Here is a 20769-nt window from a genome sequence, read left to right as displayed (position 1 = left end):
CAATGAGCTGGAAACTAAAATAAATCAATAAAAAAGATAAAGAAGAAAAACATGAAGGAAAGATATTTATCTATAGATCAGTTACACTGTACAAATTGTTTCATGTTATTACATTTTCATAAAGAAAAGTTTCGTAAGAAATGTTAGGTAATGTAGGGTCCAAAATTTTAAAGTTGAGACACAGATATATAACGCATATTTTAAAAGCTTTTTTTGTAAAATAAAAATAAAAATGTATTTGCATCCGTTATGTTAAAAGCATCATATTTCTGTCGTAAGACCAGCTGATGGACGCCGTGCTGCGTTGTCATGGGAACATCCCAGGTGAAAATAATGAGGAAATTACGTTGTCTTTAGTTGCTCCCTTCATCAAGTGCGTTCCACACGGCTGCCTAACAGCACACTAGAGCCTTGCTCACTCCAAAAGGGCTCTGCAATCTGCCCTTCGAAGGGAGTATGGCATAGGGAAGCTCACGAGCAATAAGCACGTCTCAGCCGGGTTCGTCACTTATTTGGTTCCCCTGGAAACATTTCCATTGTGGTCTGTGTTATTTGCAGCGCGTTTTCTGTATTTGGTTGTGTTGTGAACTTTTGCAGCGCGTTTCCTTATTTGGAGCACACGTGTGTTGTGAAACTGATGAAGATGGGTTTTTTTTATTTGCAGGTGTTTTTTTCTATTTGCACGCGGGTTTTTTTTATTTGCATGTGTTTTTTTCTATTTGCATGCGTTTTTTTCTATTTGCACGCGTTTTTTTCTATTTGCACGCGTTGTTCTCTATTTGCATGTGTTTGCTTCAGTTGCAGCGCGTTGAGCTGTCTCGGCCACCGTAATAATCAGCATGTTGCACACAAACCATTAACAAAACAAGATCAAACCAAATAAAAATAATAGTAGTAAGAATAATAATGATAAAACAAATATTTTTTTATTACTGTGGACATTGTTAAAATATAAAAAATAATAATAATATAATACAATCTTACATTTTCACTAATATAGTTCATGTTCATTTCTAATTCCCAATAACTATGTAACAGTAATGGGATTCGTCATCACTGAGAATAATGGGAATCAAAAAACAACTCTAAAGTAAAACAATTAGGAAAATATTCATAATTGTTGTGTGATTAATGTCACACTGCCAACAAATCTTATGGAAATATAATTGTCTCTATGTAAAATGTAATTTCATACTGTTTTTTTTTTTTTTTTTTTTTTGCTTTTGACTTGTGGGGTTAAATCTGGCACAGGTTTTTCCTCCATTTATGGGCATTTCTCAGAGCCACACACGCCAATAATAAAGCAGGATGTCTAGAGGCTCATCCATCAGACATTTATTCCTGACGAGAGACACTTTTCTCTGCATAGATTTTTTTTTTTGTGCATTTAACCCCAGAAAGCTTTTTTGGAAGAGAAAGCCAAAACGAGCTGAGTGCTTTATCATAATGCTGTGCTCATAGAGGAGCACTCTCTCCGAAATCAATCAGAGCTGATCTATAGAGGACTCTCGGCCGAACACCAGCCACAACTGCAGCGTTGAGCTTTGGCTAAAGCAGATTATAGATCAATGTAGGTGTTAGCATTAAAAAAAATACTTCCCTTGAGTGTCAAATGCAACTGAGATCATAAGTGAGAATACTTTGATTTTGATTACAAATTCTATTATCAGCATAATTTGAGTGAAATTGAAGGAAGAAATTAAACTGTAAAAATGTTGCATTCGTTTTAGTATTCTCAGATAAATTCTTTGTTTTTAAAAGCTTCGTTTTGCTGATTGTGAATGACTGAGATGCGCTTTTTCCGAGGCGGGACCCCCCATGTGTGCGACTGAGTCTCTGCTGCAGTTCGGGAAAACCGCAGAATGCTTTGCCAGCCCCCATCTTCCTCAATTTGGTCGTGTTTGTTTTGTTTCACTCTCCGAACTGAAAAGCTGTACATTTTACGTCCATCTGCCCTAAGTTAAGTAGGCTAATTATAGTTATTTTGGGCAACAGAAAGAGGGATACAGTTTCCTCAGTGGCCAGTGAGGAAATTTTTATGTCCTTGTCTGGGTTTTGGAGAGGGCTCTGTTGTTTTACATACTTTCGCTATACTGACATCTCTGGCTCTGCTGCACCATGGGAAGGCGAGGCGACCAGCATCCAAAACCTCTCAAACAATCCGTTCCAAGCCCATGAATAGAACTTTCTGTGCAGAGTGTGCGTGTGTTGACGCAAGATTGCATTTGAGTGATTTGCCATGCTCTTAAAGGAATGTTCTGGGTTCAATACAAGTTCAATACAACTTGTGCCATGTCGATTACCACAGAAAATAATTTCTGAACAAAGAAGCATAAATCGTGGTTGCGAAAAAGTTTAAGTGAAGCAAACTCCACTCACAGGAATTACACTGGAAATGCAAAACCCCAAAGTCGTCCTCTTAGAAAAGTGGTAAAAAACAATTTTGTTTATGCTTCAGACAACATGACAATATTGCCAGTCTCACATTTATGCCTGTAAATCCTGCAAAGCGTTGATACGTTTCTATGAAAGTCACTACAAACACAATACCCTGCAATAAAATGAAACAATATTTATTTATTCATTACATTTTAACTATAATTTATAATTGTATTTATTTATTAGATTTGAACTATTATTTATCATTTATTTAGTTTGATAACTGACTTATTTATTAGATTTGAACTATTATTTATAAATATAATTTTAGTAAAAACTTATTTAGCTTGATAACTGACTTATTTATTTATTTGCTTACTTTCTTTCTTACTTGGAGAAGTCAAAATAATGTTTAGTGATAATTAAGATGACTCCCCTGACGCTGATTTCTTGTATTGGTTTCAGTCTCGGTGTGTTTGACCTGTTCTGTGTGTTTTGTCATGTCCTCCACAGCTCAAGTGCTATCACAAACGCTTCCGCAGCCCGTCCCGGGATGTCATATTCAGAGTGCAGTTTCACACCTGTGCTGTTCATGACCTGGGCATCGTCTTTGGCAAAGATGAGCTTGATGAAACATTTAAAGGTATGCTGGATTTGCTTTGATTTGGTCTTGAATAGTCAGACTTTTGACTATGCTGTGCCATCTGAGACTGAGACTAGATTTGGTTGGTTCATGTTTTTATTTTATTTTTATATATATATTGTTATTATTATTAAATCGGCTGTATTGATGACACTGCTTTGCTCATTCCATTTTTTTTTTTTAGATGACAGATTTCCTGAATATGGAAAAGTGGAATTTGTATTTTCTTTCGGTCCAGAAAAAATCCAAGGTAAGATTTCTATTTATTGTCGTTCATTTTCAGCTAATAAAGAATCACATAAATACTATAAATAGGGCATATAGTGAGCCCAGAAGCTTCTGACTGTAGATGTTCTGTCATAGGAATGGACCACCTTGAGAATGGGCCTAGTGTTTCTGTGGACTACAATACCCAAGATCCTCTGATTCGCTGGGATTCTTACGAGAACTTCAACCAGCGATGTGAAGATTCCATGGAAGGTGAGTGAAACTGTAGTCTCATTTTCAACGAATGAATGGAAATGATTCGATTTTCCCCACAGTGAAGCCAGAATGGTAGTAAAACAGTTCTATTTTTGCTTCAGACAAATTCAAATATACCAGTTTCACATTTCACATCTATCTAATATTTTCCATCCATCCATCCATCATTTATAATTAATAACTTAATAATTATTTATATATGTATGTATTGTATTTTTAATTTATTTAATTATTTATTGCAGCAATTTTAGGGTTAATTGCTGTCAATTGACATTAACTTCACAAAGAAGCCATTCCTCGTTTTTTTTATGAATATAGATGGCAACAGTGCCCGCCCCATTTTTCAGTGCAATGGGTTCTAGAAGTATATTTTCCATTTCCAAAGGGATTCAAATAAAGTCTTTGTTAAAGCCTCGTACAACCAGCTACAAACGTTGTCACTCGCAGCGCTTCATGGGAGTGGGCGGAGCTAAACGCCTCTTTTGGCACGTGTTGTTTTGAGTCTCTGATTGGTGGAATTGTCTGTGCAGCATCATGGGTAATGTAGTTTTTTCCACTGTTAAACAATTATTTTAAAAATAAGCTGAAATAATGCTGGCTTCATCACGAAGCAAATACCATCGATTACCAACCTCGTAGCTCATAGTAGATCTGTTTTTAAAGGTTGTTGCACTCTATAGTATTGCTTGCTTAGCAATATTCTTACACTAAACTCTATTGAAATTAGTTGTGAGTCGAGTCTCCTGTGCGCTGTGCACAGATGTTGCCAGATCAGTCTAGAGTACAAGGTTTCATGACACTTAGGATGCTTCCTTAGTCTGGTCACTCAGAGTTCACATAGAGTCTGTGTCCGGGTCATCTGTCAGTCCGACATCAATTCATCAGCATTCTGGATGTATTAACGTTTTGTGACAGAGCTGTTTGTGTACACGACTGTGATAATCTGTGCGTGTGACAGAGACTGATTTAATCAGATGAGTTTGTAGTGCTCCTCTTAAACACATCACGAGGTCGAGTAGAGTTCACACAAGCACACTGCTGTGTCACTGGAATTGTCCACACACCCTTGTGGCCTAAGCTACGAGCCTCCTTATTTTGACTTGTGGTGTGCTTCTGCTCCTCAAACATGTGATTTGTTGTCCGATTTTGAGACATCCTCATTTGGTGGGTCAGCTCTCTGGAGAGGGAAAGTCAAAGCGAGGAATTCAAGGAGGATATGTATGGAATTCTGTCGATGTTTGGAAGTATATGTTTTAGTTTAACATCCTGTTACACTTTTTTTCTCATCATAGACTGCTTTATTTTTTACTTTATTTGTTATAAAATGTTGTAGTGACAAATAATAAAGTCTTCTCCAACCATGCTTGGGTGAAATGGCAACTAGTCTCACATAGCTAGACTTAAAGTGTTAGTTCACCCAAAAAATAAACATTCTGTCATGAATTACTCGTGTCGTTCCAAACCTTGTAAGACTTTCGTTCATCTTCAGAACACAAATTAAGATCTTTTTGATAAAATCTGAGAGCTTTCTGACCCTCTTTTGACAGCTACGCTACTGACACTTTGACGACACATCAAAAAGATCATAAAGAGATCGTAAAACTAATCCATATTGAGAGGTTTAGCCCAACATTTTCTCAAGGGGCTCAATCACTTTATATGGTTTATAGTAACCAACAGCGGTAAACCATATAAAGTGATCGAGTCTCCTCAGAAAAGTTTGGATCCCCTAATGCTGTCAATATGCCGTTGTTGAACCTGGAACAGTTACGGTCGTTCAAAAATGTAATGCTTTGAGCTAATTATATATATTTATATTTACATATTTATATATTTTGCCATGTCATTGCATGAATGGTTAGAAAGTAGGAGAATAAGTTCATCTGAGTGTGCGTGTGTGTGTGATGCATCAGAAAGTACTGAGGGTGGTCTGGAGGCTTGTACAATCCCAGTATTGAATAGAGAACACACAGAGCCCAGTTTGCCTGTGGGAATTTGACCACAGTCACACCGCACTACCCTGCGTCCCAAGCCTCCATTTCCCTCGTCGACTTCCAGTGGCCTTTTGTGAAATATTCCAGGCGTTGGCTGAGAATTGTGCAATTCATGCAGCGAGGAGACAGTCAGACCATTCCTGCCCAATCACAATGTCCAAAACAGCTACGACTATAAATAATTTTATCTTCCAAAACACCCATGCGGTATGTTTATCTATTCGACAAGAGTGTGTTTAGATTATTGCGATCCAAAAAATACTTTTAAAACTGTCGAGACTGTATCGTTGTGTTATTTTTAATATCCCTGGGGTCATATTTTAGGAGCTCCAGTCAGTTTAGCACACATTTAAATTCTACTCTGTTCTAAGCTGAAGCCATTTGAGATGACAGGCTATAAAGGCTATAAAGTCTGCCAGCCTCTTGACCAGTCCTTTCTTTAAATAGGGCAAGCAGAAATAGGCTGCCACCTTTAAGAGGGGTGTAAACTAATACAAATCTCTGGTCAAGAGGCCAGACCCCAAAGCCCCTCTAACTGCCCCTGGCATCACCTGGCAGTGTTTTATGCCCCTTTATGAGATGCCACATGCTACATATACTATATATACCATTCATAAGCTTGGGGTTGGTTCGATTTTTTTATGTTTTTAAAAGAAGACTCTTGGAAGGAGGAGGAAGAAAGATTTATTTCCTCCAAAATACAGTAAAACAGTAATACTTTGAAATATTTTCAAAATAACTGTTTTGTATTTGAATATATTTTCAAATTTAATTTATTCCTTTGTGGCAAAGCTGAATTTTCAGCATCATTCCTCCAGTCTTCAGTCTTCTGATCATTCAGAAATCATTCTAATATGCTGATTTGTATGGGGTTAGATTTCGGTCACAATTCTGCGCGTGCAATAGGGCATTTTGCACGCGCGTGAACTGAGTTTTGCGGAGAAATGTTACATGTGGTCTTCGAGTAGTAGACATTTGAACTTAAATTAAAGTATTCAAGCCATTAAAAAAAACCATCTCTTCCACCATGTATTTTTCCTCTTCTGCTGTCGGTGATGCAGGGAGTCTTGTGATTGGTTGTCAAGCCAGCCAATCAGAATTTAGCAGTCTCATCTCTGATTGGCTGGAATTACGGCATATTGTAACGCTGGGTTGTGTTGAGCAAGCGAGCCGTCTGCGCTTAGAGAGCGCTCAGGGCTGGTATGAGAGGAGCAAGAAAGTGAAACTTTGCACTTGCGAAAGAGAACGTCTGCGCACATCCAAATACTTATTTTAAATGCAAAATTGATTTTCGTTTGCTCTAAATATTTTCTTATCTGCGAGACAAACATTTCTCCGCAAAACTCAGTTCAGAAATGCCCTTTTGCACGCTTAAAATGTGATTTTGCGTGCACAGAATTGTGACTGAAATCTAACCCCATAGATTTGCTGCTCAAGAAACATTTCTTATTATTATCAATGTTGAAAACATTGTGCTGCTTCATTTATTTATTTTTTTTGTATAAACTGTAATACGTTTTTTGGAAGCTTCTTTTGGGAAAAAACCCCAAGAAAGTTATAATATCCTAATATAAAGTTTTAAACACACCGCCCACGTCTGCATGCTTGAGAGCCTGTCTTCAGTCAGTAGGACTGCTGAATGGAAAGGGCACATTTGCAAATGAATTTAGATGCCTATCACACAGTCAAACATCTCCATTGAGCGACTGCGGCCAGAGGACCGACTCTAGAGACATGATAAGCAGCCAGACATTATGCCTTTGTGCTGGAGCTCATGCCAACACTGAAGGACTGGCTGACATTGTCAGAGGAGAGAATGACTGGTACTAATAGACCAAGAACAGAGAACTTGCATCATGGTTAACCCTGTCATTCCTTCGCTGACTTTTTGCTGGATTAGGCAGCTATTAATGTTTCTAACACTAAATTGTAAAGTATTTTAAAAACTAGATATTGAAGAAGATGAATACAGTTTGGATGTGCATTCCAGTATTTCCCCCAAATTTCCTGAAATTTCCAAATTTTGGACTTAAAAATTATTATTTTTAATAAACCCTTCAACTGCATGTATTGATTTTGGATTTACTCAAGTAATCTATATAGCTATGCAAATGTAAAGTGTCATATAAAAAGCCTGGTACAGTTAAAGGGTTAGTTCACCCAAAAATGAAAATTAAGTCATTAATTACTCACCCCCATGCTGTACCAACCCCGTAAGACCTTCGTTCATCTTCGGAACACAAATGAAGATATTTTTGATTAAATCTGAGACCTGGATCACTGCTACATAGGCTGCCTAAGGGAGTGAAACTTGACGGCCCAGAAAGTCATTAAAGAAAATGTTTAAATATTCCATGTGCCTACAGTGGCTCCACTATAAGTTTATCAAGCGACGAGAATACTTTTGTGCGGAAAAACAAACAAAAATAACGACTTTATTCGACTATTCCTTTTCTAGTCACATGGAATATTTAAACATTTTCTTTAATGACTTTCTGGGCCGTCAAGTTTCATTCCCTTAGGCAGCCTATGTAGCAGTGATCCAGCTCTCAGATTTAATCAAAAATATCTTCATTTGTGTTCCGAAGATGAACGAAGGTCTTACGGGGTTGGTACAGCATGGGGGTGAGTAATTAATGACTTAATTTTCATTTTTGGGTGAACTAACCCTTTAAGGTTGTTTAAAATATGGATTTTGTTAGAACATTACTCTTGTACGAAGCCCAAATTTTAGCTTTAAAGCATCCTTTACATGGCTGAGAAACAGCGGTGTGAATTGAATTGAACGGTAATAATATAAAAAAAAAAAAAAAACATTAGTATTGTTAAAATGACCAGACTAATTGTTTAAAGCCTGCATGCTAACTTTAACACACCCTCTGGCGGCTCAGAAACGGCACCATATAATGGGCTAATTGCGCAAAAGATGGCTCTAAATGTATTAGCCCATACGGTAAATTCAAGGGTTCATAACTGTAACTGTAAAAACTGTTCAATATTAGGGTTTTGTTAGTTCATTGCCTTAAACACACCTCTATAGAAACGCCACGGCAAAATGAGCTGAATGATAATGTATTGCCCCATTGAAACTTCAAGGGTTCATAAAAATATATTGGTACATTAAAAACTGTTAAAACATCTAATTTTGTTAGATCACTAGACCCTGCATTAAATACCTCAGCTTAATCAAGTCTAGAGCTTAATTAAAAAAGAAAAGAAAAAAAGATGAAGTTGCGTGTTATTAAAGAGGAACTTCACGTGTAAGTAGCAGATAAATATAGCAATTAATGGAGCCTTATATCAAGTACATATATATATATATATATATATATAGGCCCCGTTTGTGTGGACCATTTTTGTTGTGTTGTGGCTTGTTTCTGTTGTGTTGTTAGCTAATGTTTGCTGTTTAAGTTTCGTTGTGTTGTGCACTACTGGGCCACCGTTTCATTTTCTTGACATTTTTTGGATATCTCTTTTTATTCTCCATAAATCAGAAAATGCTGTCAACAGTCAGAAGAAGAAAAAAACAACAACATGTTCACCATGGTTTTAGGAATAAAATGTTATACAAATCTGGCGAATGATATTTGAACAAACCCCTCTGTAAAAACCTTCAGAATATAGAAGAACGTTTTGGTATGTACTGAAAGTGCTACTGAAATGGAGATGTCTGGCTCAGTGCAGGAGACAATGGCATTTAAACATATGTATTGTATTTGAAATCTACAGACGCAAACACATAGTGTAATAAAATAAACACTTAAATGTGCATTTTGGATGTTTTCTTTCCTATACAGTCAGAAAGAAAAACAGCCCAACATCTTAATATTAACCAGTGCATGAAAAATGGTTTTGACTGTAGTGTCTTGCCTTATGCTTCAAAAGTTACACTTGTGTGACTTCTGCACTATATTCCAAGTCTTCTGAGGTCATACAACATCAGACTAAAAATATTAGTTGTTATTCGCACACATGATTTATGGGATTGCTGAAGTCAAAGTCTGCATGCCATGTCTTGAGTCGTCCTGCCTCAATGCACACAAGTGCAAATGAGACATTTCACCCTGTTTCTCACACAAAGCTATTACTTGACTTCAGAAGATTTGGATTACTTTTAGGATCCTTTTATAGTGCTTTTTGGAGGTGGATGTTAATGTACTTTTGTGTTTTCCATTGGAAAACGACACAAGTAATGGTTTCAGACTGTTCATTTTTTTGGTGAACAACATTAATGCATCTTATATAGAAGAATGACAGCCATACAGTGTTTGTTCCCTCCAGTACTAGAGAAGTAAGTCGCTATCTATTAGACCGAGCGCCATAATTAGAGTAGACCTGCCCACAAATGAGAGGGCAGCATTTTAAGATAATAATGCTTTATCTCTTGTTGGATGTTAATGGCTCAGTAATTGATGTCTTATCGTCTTCATGCCTTGACCACAGATAGCACTTCTCTGTATAACAGGAGCTGCTGGCAAGCTTAGAGAAAAACAAGGCCAATCTTTGTTGGTCCACTGATATTTGTACACCTCAGAAAACACACACTAGCTGGCCGCAATGCTGGGCTGGAATCCATCGAAATAGCTTTCTGTGTCTTACTTTCAGAGCCAAGTTTACAAATCAGGCTGTCATGAACCATTAGAATATCATTTGCATTCTTTGATTTAATATGTTCTGTCCATACAAATGATATTTAGTTTTGATAATGTGATGTATTTTTGAATGAAATGGAAAGTTGTGATTTATTTTTCCCCCCATCTGTATTTTTCCCCAAGTGAGCAATGATATAAAAAAAAAAAAAAAAATTTCCCTTGCTCACATGGAATTATTATTGAGTTTATGATAATGAAAATTTATATTTAAAATTTGAATTTATCATGCCAACTGCTGAATGCAAAACGGTGATTGAAATGGTTAAAACGTATTAGTCTTGTATAATATTAAATGAATATGCAAAAAAAAAAAAAAAAATCTTGAGCCCATAATTTTCAAGGTTTTAGTTTAAAATGCATATGAATTTAATATACAAATTATAATATATACACTACCATTTAAGAGTTTGGGGTCGGTAAGAAGTTTGAAAGTTCACCAAGGCTGCGTTTATTTACTCAAATAATACAGTAAAACAGTATTTTTGTAAAATTGTATTGCAATTTAAAATAAACATTTACTATTTGAATTATGTTAAACCCCAATTTATTCCTGTGATGTAAAGCTGAATTTTCAGCATCATTACTCCAGTCTTCAGTGTCACATGATCCTTCAGAAATCATTCTAATATGCTGATTTACTGCTCTAAAAAAATTAGCAATATTGAAACCTGTTGTGCTGCTTCTTATGTTTTTGGAAACTGTGTTTATTTTATGAATAGACAGTTCAAAAGAACAGAATTTATTTGAAATTGAAATATTTTGTTTTCTGTCACTTTAGATCGATTGAATGCATCCTTACTGAATAAAAGTATTCATTTATATATATATATATAAAAAAAAAATCTTACTGACCCCAAACTTTTGATTGATAGTGTATATAATGTGTATATAGAATGTACATGTACGTTTTAACCCTACATCTTAAAAAAAGCACATTAAGTCCATAAAGACATTAGAATTGGCATAGAATGTCAGCGTACTGTAACTGTCTGTGGTCGTGTGACTGTAAAAACATTGGCTCTGTCCATCAGTGTCTTTGAGGGTGTCTCTGACTCTTGGGGTTCGGGAGTCAGGAGGCAGCGCTGAGCCCTTGTTTACCGTGGACTCCCCATATTTGGCTAAGGCCCTGCCCACTGCATTTTTGGGATGGTTGGGTAAGAAAAGTGTGACGACGGGGAGATGGGATTGGAGAGGCGTTGACAGAAATGGTGTGTGAAAAAGAGCCAACTCCTCCAGCTTGGATACCAAAAAGCCTTTTTTTGTTATCAGTCACTAGAGGGAGAGTCTCTGCTCACTGCACACACATCAGACTGGACTGTTAGAGTTACGGTAGCCCAGAAGAGGTAGAAGAGGAATGTTGAAGCTTGACAGTAGATCTGATCTGCTCTGAGGTAAAGTTGTGTGAATAATTTGTCCTCTCACAACTTATTTTCTGACTTGTGTCAACCACAAATGGCATTACGCTTTGGTTTGCTAGATGTGTATGGGTTATTCTTTGAATTGGGGAACTTCTCTGTGATGGTTTTAAAGATTTTTTTTTTAAAACTGTAATTTGGTCTTGTTGTGTTTAGGTGAAATTTGTCAAATATTTGTCAGATACATTGATATTGTCCCCCCAACCAGTGAGACTGTTTGAAAATCTGAAATATCATTAACTTTTTTACATGATGGAAAATGATGGTGTCACCATAACATCTTAGGCTATTTTTATTTTTAATTATATATATATAATATATATACAGTATATATTATTCTTATTCTTATTATTATTTATTTACTTATGATAATAGTAAATATTTATTTATTTTTATATATTGCATTCCTTTTTTTATTGTTTTCATAAAAAAAAAATAATAAAAATGAATGATTTTTTAAAACTAAAAGTGACAAAAAATAAATAAAATATTTAAATTTTAAGGTGATATTTTAAATTGAGTTAATTGACTGCTAGCTAATGTCAACACACACACACACACACAATATCCGCTTCACACTAACACTCACTTTACGGTTGATCAAGTCTGTGGTCAGTGGTTAGATCTATATTTTAGTAAATGTGATGCATGTTTTAATATAGATGAAGTATAGTTTGAAGAAGTGCTAAAAGTATGAATACTCTCTCATTATTTTTGTTGAAGCATGATATGAAGTTTTCCTAGGCTGCAGAACTTCCAACAATTTAAATGTGTTTTCAAGGCTCAGGGTGCTAATATACTTAGTTGGAATCAATAGGAACCCAACAGGTTTTGAGCATGCGTTTACAAAAAAATACAGTTTTAAATGAATCTCACTGGCTGTGTTTAATTTCACCAACTCAGACTGTATTTTTTCTTTTCCCAACGTTTTGCAGGCACAGCTGATTTCCTTATTATGAGACTAAGTGCGGTTAGCACATATTTAAGCTAAGCTCTTAAACAGAGCGTCTGCTACGGTTTCATCACAGTTGTTGCAGGATTGGTGTTTGAATGGCGTTTTGGAGTTCAGCTGTGCAAAGCTGAGCTTTATTATGGTCTGTTTGTGTGGCTGGCAGTCTAACTGTTACGTAATAAACGTGTCTACACATCAAGCTGGCTTCAATTAAAAACCTTCTTGCGATGGATGGCTGGGCCTCTCTATATTATGTGGCTAGAAACCAGTAGCTTTGCCAACAAAATGAGACGGTTAACCCTTTCAGCACGCTGTAGTTTAGTTCTCATCAGTGCGTTCACAGAGACACTGCACTGTCATCACAATGCTAGGCTTTTACTGTCACCATCTGTTAACACATGACACCAGAGGTGCACTATTCGTGTTTCCCCTCGGAAGGATTTAACTACCTGAGGACTGTTTGTTCACGTGTGTGGTCCTCCGGATGTTTTCTTCGTGTTGTTTAGATTCAGTGGCAAAAGCCATGGCTCACTCACAGATAAGTTGGAATTGAAAATGGTATGGAAATGTCCGTTGAAGATGATTCCTGATCATCACACACTGACTCTGGACAGGATTCTGCTGTGGAATAATGCTTTTTTTCTTGGCCTTTTATTCTCTTATTGATGGGGTTAGTGGAGTGAGGACAGGAAATGATGCTGAGAAACGAGGGATTGGGATCAGGAAATGCCAAACTTGAACTCCTGTCTCCTGCAGGAATGTACTATTCAGTGAGGTCTGGAGTAATGCCTTTAGACACTGAATGGGTCACGCAAAAATATACTTTAAAATTCTCAGTAGCGATTTACTTTAAATTGTTATACCGTAATATGATTTTGAATCAGAATAAATTACAAACATGATGTACTAACGCTTTACAATATAATTTTGTTATTAATAATAATATTATATCTAATTTAAAAGTATATTTTGCATTAACAAAATAAAAGCATACTTTAAGGGCCATACAGGTTTTATTTACAAGTGCCGGTATTTTACAATTACACTGCCATTATTTTCATGATTATTTAGCTTTCCTTCTCATCATTTTTTTCTAATTTTTTATTTAATTTTTTTTGTCAAATTTTATAATATTATTTTTGTGATATGTAAAGCATGCATTAAGCAGTAAATACTGCCATGTAAATTACTTTACCATTGAAATAATATATAATCATTTTTTTCACTGTACAGTAATAAGACTGAATTTTTTCTCAGTCAGGGTCAGGAACCTTTTAAACAAAGAGCCAGTTTTTTTATTTTTGGTTAATGCATTTTTCAAAAGAGCCACAGCAATAAATAAATAAAAAGTATATAACACATTTTTTTAATAACATTTCAATGATAGTAAATGTATTAGATCCACAGACAACTAAAAGCAAACAATAAATAAGTTGCAATATGCAATTATTTGTGCAGGGCTTTCAGTGTGAGGTTGGGTTACCAACTGAGGAACATAAATCCCCTAAATTCGTTAGGTTCCTGACCGCTGCATTACAGTAATCAAAATTGCTGTTTGGTTGTCATGATAATAATATCACAATACAGCAAAATTAGATTCAATATTCTTTAGGCAAAATATAATAGTGAACGATTAACTCTGAAAATGTTCTTGACAAGGTTTGTGAGATTTTCCCAGACACAAAGGAAACATTCTCTATACAGCTAGTTTACATACAAACAGGGTGCAGGGGGGTGGGGGTGGGAATGGGTTCGGAGTGCAGAATTTGGCAGCACTTTATTTCAATGGTCCACTTTAGATTGTCTACTAACTGTAAGTAACTTTGCAAGAAAATGTCAACTTATTCTACTGACCCTAACCCTAATACTCTGAGAGTTAGTTGATATGTAGTTGCGAAGTTACTTATAGTTAGTAGAATATCTAAAGTGGACCATCAAAATGTAACCCTGACTGACCAGGGCCTGAGAATTGTCCTACAGTGCTCCTGTATACCAAGTGTTATCTGTGTGATCTGATACCTTAGATCTGCTGTCATGAGATGTGTGCATGTTTCATCCCAGATCACAGGGCAGATCAGTCTGCTGTATACATACAGAATGTGTCCATATTATGTAAACAGACTTTAGATTTGTCCCTTCAGATCCCTGGAATTAAACTGCTTTGAGTCCAAACTCATTGCACAATAGCAAATGTCAGATCTTATGAAAGGCCTGTGTGCACATCATGCCCAGAATGTTCCTGAATAGTTGGTCCAGTTTTACACAGAGACTCAGTTGTTCAGCGTGTGTCTTCTGTAGGCTGTTTTGTCAGGCTGTGTTCAGGGCCTTCAGGAGGATTCACATATAGCCAATCATAACAGTTCACCTTCGACCTTTGCCTTCACACCCACGACATGCCTGCAGCTGCTGTCCAGATCCCTCTCGTCGTCTGTGTTTGTCTTTAGATTTAGAGGAGCGCGAGGACTCGTTTACCGGCCGATCAAGGCTCCACCTCCTCTCCCCTACGCTTTACAAGACAAGATTGTCCCGTTTCTCCTGCATTCCTGAGGCCTACGCCCTTAGCTCAGCACGGGTTAGATATTCCCCCCTAAATAGCTCTCAGTGACCTGTGACAGATGGCGGTGGTGTTGATATTTACGAGACTGAGAGTCCGGTGATGTGCACCCGTCTTCTATTAACGCTGATTGAGAAACCTTTCGGGATTCCCTCACGTAGTTACTGGTTTGATGGATACCTGGTCAGGGATCCATATGTAAACTTTTAATAGATCCATGTTTCCACAAGGACATAACTGACGACATTACGGCATAACCTGCATATGCAATTCTTATGAATTAATTAACAGGGTAAAATGGCAGATGTACCGCTCCATTTGCCTTGAAGAGTTGAATGTATTCAGATCATTTTAAAGGGGTCCTATTGTGCTTTGTTACATTTTCAACTTTCTTTAGTGTGTAATGTTGCTGTTTGACCATGAAAAAAGCTCTGCAAAGTTACAAAGTCCACTCCAGAGGGAGTTATTCTCTATATCAGTGTCACTGTTTCTGAACTCCCCGAATAGTCTTGATTGTAGCCTTGAGTTTTCTTCTGGGAACATAATCCCTAATTTAAATAATGACCGTCCGAAGCATACTCAAGAAAAGGGCAAAACCTGGTTGAGTTGCGTTAGCAGTGTGTTGGAACTCGTAGTTACAGTAAGGGGCGTGACATTTCCCAAACACGAGATATGATACATGAGATATTCTCATAGAAACAGGACTACATGTGAGCGGAACCACAACATGCGGTATCCTTCTGATTTTCAAAGCGCCTCATTTAGTTTTGATTCAGTAATTCATTGTTTTGGTTCTCCAGAGCTCTCTGAGGACTAATGATGAAGTGTGTGATGAGGAGCTGGTGTGTGCGGTCTGTGTGCGTAAGTGTGTGGAGCGAATAGCCCGGGCCAGTTCCCAACCACAGTCAGCCGCTACATGCCTATCAAAGAGCCGCCCTCGTTTCGCCCAGTCTGTTCCCAGCGCTTTGAGCGGGGCTTGATTGCTTTTCCTTAAAGGCAACTAAAGCGGTAACGAAACGTTACCCATCGATGGCCTCATGCTGGAGTCACGTGGAGAGCTGCGTGCACACAAGCATGTCTTTCTCAGACTGGGATCGAGCAGGTGCACACATTCAAAACAGGGAAAATATTCCCAAAATATCATCTCGGTTAAGTATTCTCCAAACAGTGCTTTTAAGGTTTTGTTTAGACTGCATCTGATTCTATGGAAGGATTGCGACTTTTTATCTCGCCATTCAGACTTTATAACTGGCAATTGTGAGTTTAGATCCTGACAATTCTGAGAAAAAGTCAGAATTGTGAGTTTATATCTCCAGTTTAAATACTTTTTTTTCTTGCGTTTGACTTTTTTTCTCAGAATTGTGAGATGTAAACTTGAAATTGCGAGGAAAAAAGAAATCTGAGATAAATGTTTTTTTTTTTTTCTGTGGCAGAAACAAGCTTCCATTCGATTTTGATTTGGTTTTAAAAACCAGTTTTAAGACTGACTCAAACCAGTTTTAAGACTGACTCTCTTTGCGAGTCAGTAATGAAATTACTACACAAATCGCTTATGCTTTTCTATTTGTACATCGCCTGGGATAAAAGCGTCTGATTGAAACTGAATCTGTTTTCACCTTTCAAACCACAGTTGAATGTGTTTGAAACAGGATTGTAAATGCCGCTTTTTGCTTCTCACATTGCAAACATCTAAAATGATTTGAGGCAGATAGTCCAAAAATCTGATTTTTATTATTATTATTTTTTTTTTTTTGCTGACTGTCTGAACAAAGAGTGGTAGCTATGAGAATTTAGTTGGAGTAGATGTGGTGAGGTTTATTTCTTTCTTTTCACTGCACTTTAATCGCACAAGGCTTTCTCATCTCTGCCTTTATATAAGAGGACCATCAAAACCATTTGTAATGCATATTTAATGTCCTGCACTTCCTTTCACAGGCTCCATTAGCAGAGAGCTCTTGTGATGAGAGCAGGTAAAGTCAAACACAGCACTATGTCTTCTTCTCAAGTGCTTACACAGTGTTTTCTGAGTAACCCTTGACCAAAGTTACAGTGACCACACAATTCATCAAAACCTGAATCGCATTCATGCAGCTTTATTGGCATGGTACAAACATATCAGTATTAATAAAATAAATATTATTATAAAAACAGTATTAAAAAAAAATAATATTACAATTTTATTTTAATATATTTTAAGATACAATTTATTCCTGTGATGACAAAGCAGAATTTTCAGCATCATTACTCCAGTCTTCAGTGTCACATGATATAATCATATTACAAATCATTCTAAAATGCTGATTTGATGCTCAAGAAACATGTATTATTATTATTATTATTATTATTATTATCAATGCTAAAAGCAGTTGTGCTGCTTAGTTTTTACATTTTAAAGTAGTGTGGAAACTATTTTTTAAAAGGATTTTTAAATGAATAAAAAGTTCAAAAGAATAGCATTTAGTTGAAACAGAAATCTTGTGTAACATTATACATTTCTTTACTGCCACTTTAATGCATCCTGTCTGAATAAAAGTATTATATATATATATATATATATATATATATATATATACACTTTTGGTAAAGAGTATACCAACTCTAGTATACCAAAGTTATACATTTGGTATATATGTATAATTTTCTATTATTTATTTATTTCATTATATTTTTCTTATTTATTTTTAGTAATGCATTAGTATTGTAATAATAGTTATGAACACGTATGCACACAATGAATTGTTTGGACAAACAAATAGTCAAGTTTATCGATTCTTTTAGCGAAGAAGCACCTCTAGATCTTTGAATCTAGAGAAAGCATTTAAGCATTCAATTTGATTTGAACTGAACATCATGACAATAATTTGGTTCCAGTCATTTAGGCCTGTTGCTCAGTATTGAAGGTTTTTTTTTCAGGTTTGATGTTCTTCATGTGCTAAAGCCATCATTGAGGAGCTCTAAGGGTTTACAGCACTTACATTGTTCAAACATAGCCATTGTTTAGAAGAAAAACAGCATATAATGTGATTGCAGATGAGCTCAGATGAATTAGACAGCTGTGGTGATCTAAACCACATTCGTTCACGAGGGGATGGTTCAGTTGTGGGAGTGTTTTGGCAGCAGGTGTTAAAGCGATGATCGAAGTGTGTGTTTAGATTCACAGCAGTGGGTGTGTGTCATTACTGGATATCAGTCGTGTCACATTGTCAGGATTTCTGTTTGCTGACTGGTAGTCTGTTTCTGACCGACTTAGACAAACATATTCATTCATATCCTGCAGACGCACCATGTGAAGTTTGTACAGTCCTTCCGTGAACCTTTTTTTTCTCTCTTTCCTCTTGGTTTTATCTCATTCCATGTCCTTGAAAGCTCAGACTATCACTCACAAAGCAACAATGTTCAGCACATTTAGATAAACGATATAGATGAAATCATTAGTGTAGACGATTAATGAACAGCTTGAACAAGGAAAAGATCTTAAACCCCTTTCCCATCATGGTGATTTAACATGTTTATCACAAAAAATGTTCAAGGGACCTTAGTATTTCTGAAACTTTACCCCACCTTACTCTTTAATTACTCCAAGTAAACAGTCCATGCCTTGCTACTTGAATCATCCATCAAAGATTGTCCGCTTTTTCCGCTCACCATGAGCCAATATGTCATGCTTGTATAAGTCTATTTTATTTATTTATTTAGGACTTTTTGTGAAAGAAATAGGACATGTATACATACATACTGAGACTGCATTGACAATTTTCCGAAAACATCTCCCAGTACATTTTTTTTTTCATCTCCAAGTGGCAAGAGGTCATTCTGGAAAAATGTGTGTGGGTGTGTATGTTAATATGTGATTTTTACAAACATACATTGTTGTCGTTGTTTTTTTGTTTTGTTTTTGCCTTGCCTACCACCAGTTAAGAAATTTGTTTTATGCATACTCCTTAAAGCAATCACTTGCAGCACCTTGAATGCATCAACCACTGACAAACCAAAGTAATGTGTAGTAATGCAATGTCAGGTTGGCCTACTGTTTTGCCTACTGACTATTGGGAAACACTATATTATTGAATTTGGGCCAGTGAGAGCCCTCGACTGTCTGTTTGAGAGGGTTATGTTCCATCTAGTAAGCTGCCTTGTTGTGTAGTGTCTACATAGACAGCTGTCTTCTTAGTGAATTGACCACCTGGTTATTGTGGACTACTTTGACTACTATAAATTGAAAATGTACTACTATAGACTATAGTACTAGTTAGAAAGTCTGTTTGCTGTGATGTATGACACATAATAACATGCTTTAAATTGGCAGTAAGCTTTGTGACCGACTCTGTGACTGGCACTCAATTTGTCCAGGTTTGAGTGACCCAAAATGTGGGGCAGGTGGTCACCATACTTCTAGACCCGGTCATAACTGCAGGAACCTCATAAGAGACTGATTCGGAAGGCTCTACGTAGACAGAAACGTCCTGCATTATACAGTTTGCACAGTTGATTTGGTTAGAATCGTGCAAAGATGAACTTTTAACTATTTGTTTGGAATTAAATGGATAAAGGTCTAAGTACATTTAATTATGTTGTTTTTTTAATTAATATTGAATTATAATCTACATCTCTTGCTTGTTTGTTTGTAACTGTAAAAGATGCATGCTGCTGTAGAATTTGGCCAGCATAAGGTTCTTAGAAGTGTCTGTTGGAACAATCTTTGTGTCATTCAAATGATGCCTTTAAATGTTGCCTATGTAGGCATCTCACTGGGTTTTGGAGCACAGCCAGGGAGTTAGTGAAGGATAACAAGCCTATCCGACAAAGAAAGCCCCAGTGATGTCACTCTAGTAGACACCAGACCCACAGCTGGGCGAGGATAAATTCACACCCACCTTACTAGGGGTGTTGTACATCCAACGAGAAGGAAAGAGTCATGTCATCTTTAGCAGAACAGTTTCGTTAGAACAGGAGGTGGAGAAAGAGGAGAGAGCTTTCTGATCCAAAACTACTCCCACAGCTCGCTAATGTTGAGCTGCTGGGGCTCGAGAGCAAGAAAGCAGAGACACTTTTTAAAACTTTCTTCTTGGACACTTACAGAGTGCACTAAGGCAGGTAGGGGCGTTTCCTTACGGTTCTTTTTGTGATTTTTGTGCTGTTCACAATGTGTTCACATCCTGCTATTTTTATGGGTGATGATTAGGGATAAACGCAAGCTGCTGATGATGTGATATCACCCATGTCTGCAAACAGGTGATAAAAAGCATTCCGAAATAGAAAGCGATTTCTTTTTCATGAAAGAGGCGTGTCTGATTCCACATTGAGATGCAGGACTCTAATGACAGCGACAGCTCCTCTGATGTCAGTATTAGCTCATGAGGTGTTTTTGAGGTGCAAATAAAACATGAGATCCATTCGGCTCATCTGAGATGACACGGTTGAAGTTTTAACCTGCTGAGTGGTTTATACAAGGCTACTCTGTGGCTCAGGGTGGGGGTTATTTTGGAGTACTAGGGCGCTGGGAGATGTTTGAAACAGCTGGGGGATTGTTAGGGGAAACTCTGGGGGGAAAATTCATTTTTTCCATGCGATGCTTCTAAAGGAAAATTCTGGCGCTAAGCCTGGTCACACAGAGGAGAAATAAACAGAGACATCTCAGTTTTGACTTTCAAATTCATTCCTACAATGTTTGGCTTTAAGGATGTCAAAATTTACTGT

The 20769-nt window shown here is 36.8% G+C and overlaps 1 protein-coding gene across 10 annotated transcripts in view; it reads left to right on the top strand.

The window, feature by feature from the left end:
* Positions 1 to 20769, top strand: part of tns1b (tensin 1b) — a 307710-nt gene that overhangs the window by 241862 nt on the left and 45079 nt on the right. For all 10 annotated transcript variants that reach the window (XM_056264008.1, XM_056264007.1, XM_056264004.1 and 7 more), the window contains 3 exons: positions 2893 to 3022; positions 3207 to 3272; positions 3386 to 3502. In XM_056264008.1, the coding sequence (XP_056119983.1) occupies positions 2893 to 3022; positions 3207 to 3272; positions 3386 to 3502 (313 nt within the window). The remainder of the gene's footprint in view (positions 1 to 2892; positions 3023 to 3206; positions 3273 to 3385; positions 3503 to 20769) is intronic.

Source organism: Rhinichthys klamathensis, unplaced genomic scaffold (assembly GCF_029890125.1).
Source record: "Rhinichthys klamathensis goyatoka isolate OS25496 unplaced genomic scaffold, OSU_Roscu_1.1 h1tg000212l_1, whole genome shotgun sequence".
In the NCBI taxonomy this organism is placed as follows: domain Eukaryota; kingdom Metazoa; phylum Chordata; class Actinopteri; order Cypriniformes; family Leuciscidae; genus Rhinichthys; species Rhinichthys klamathensis.
This window is presented reverse-complemented; position numbering and strand designations above follow the sequence as displayed.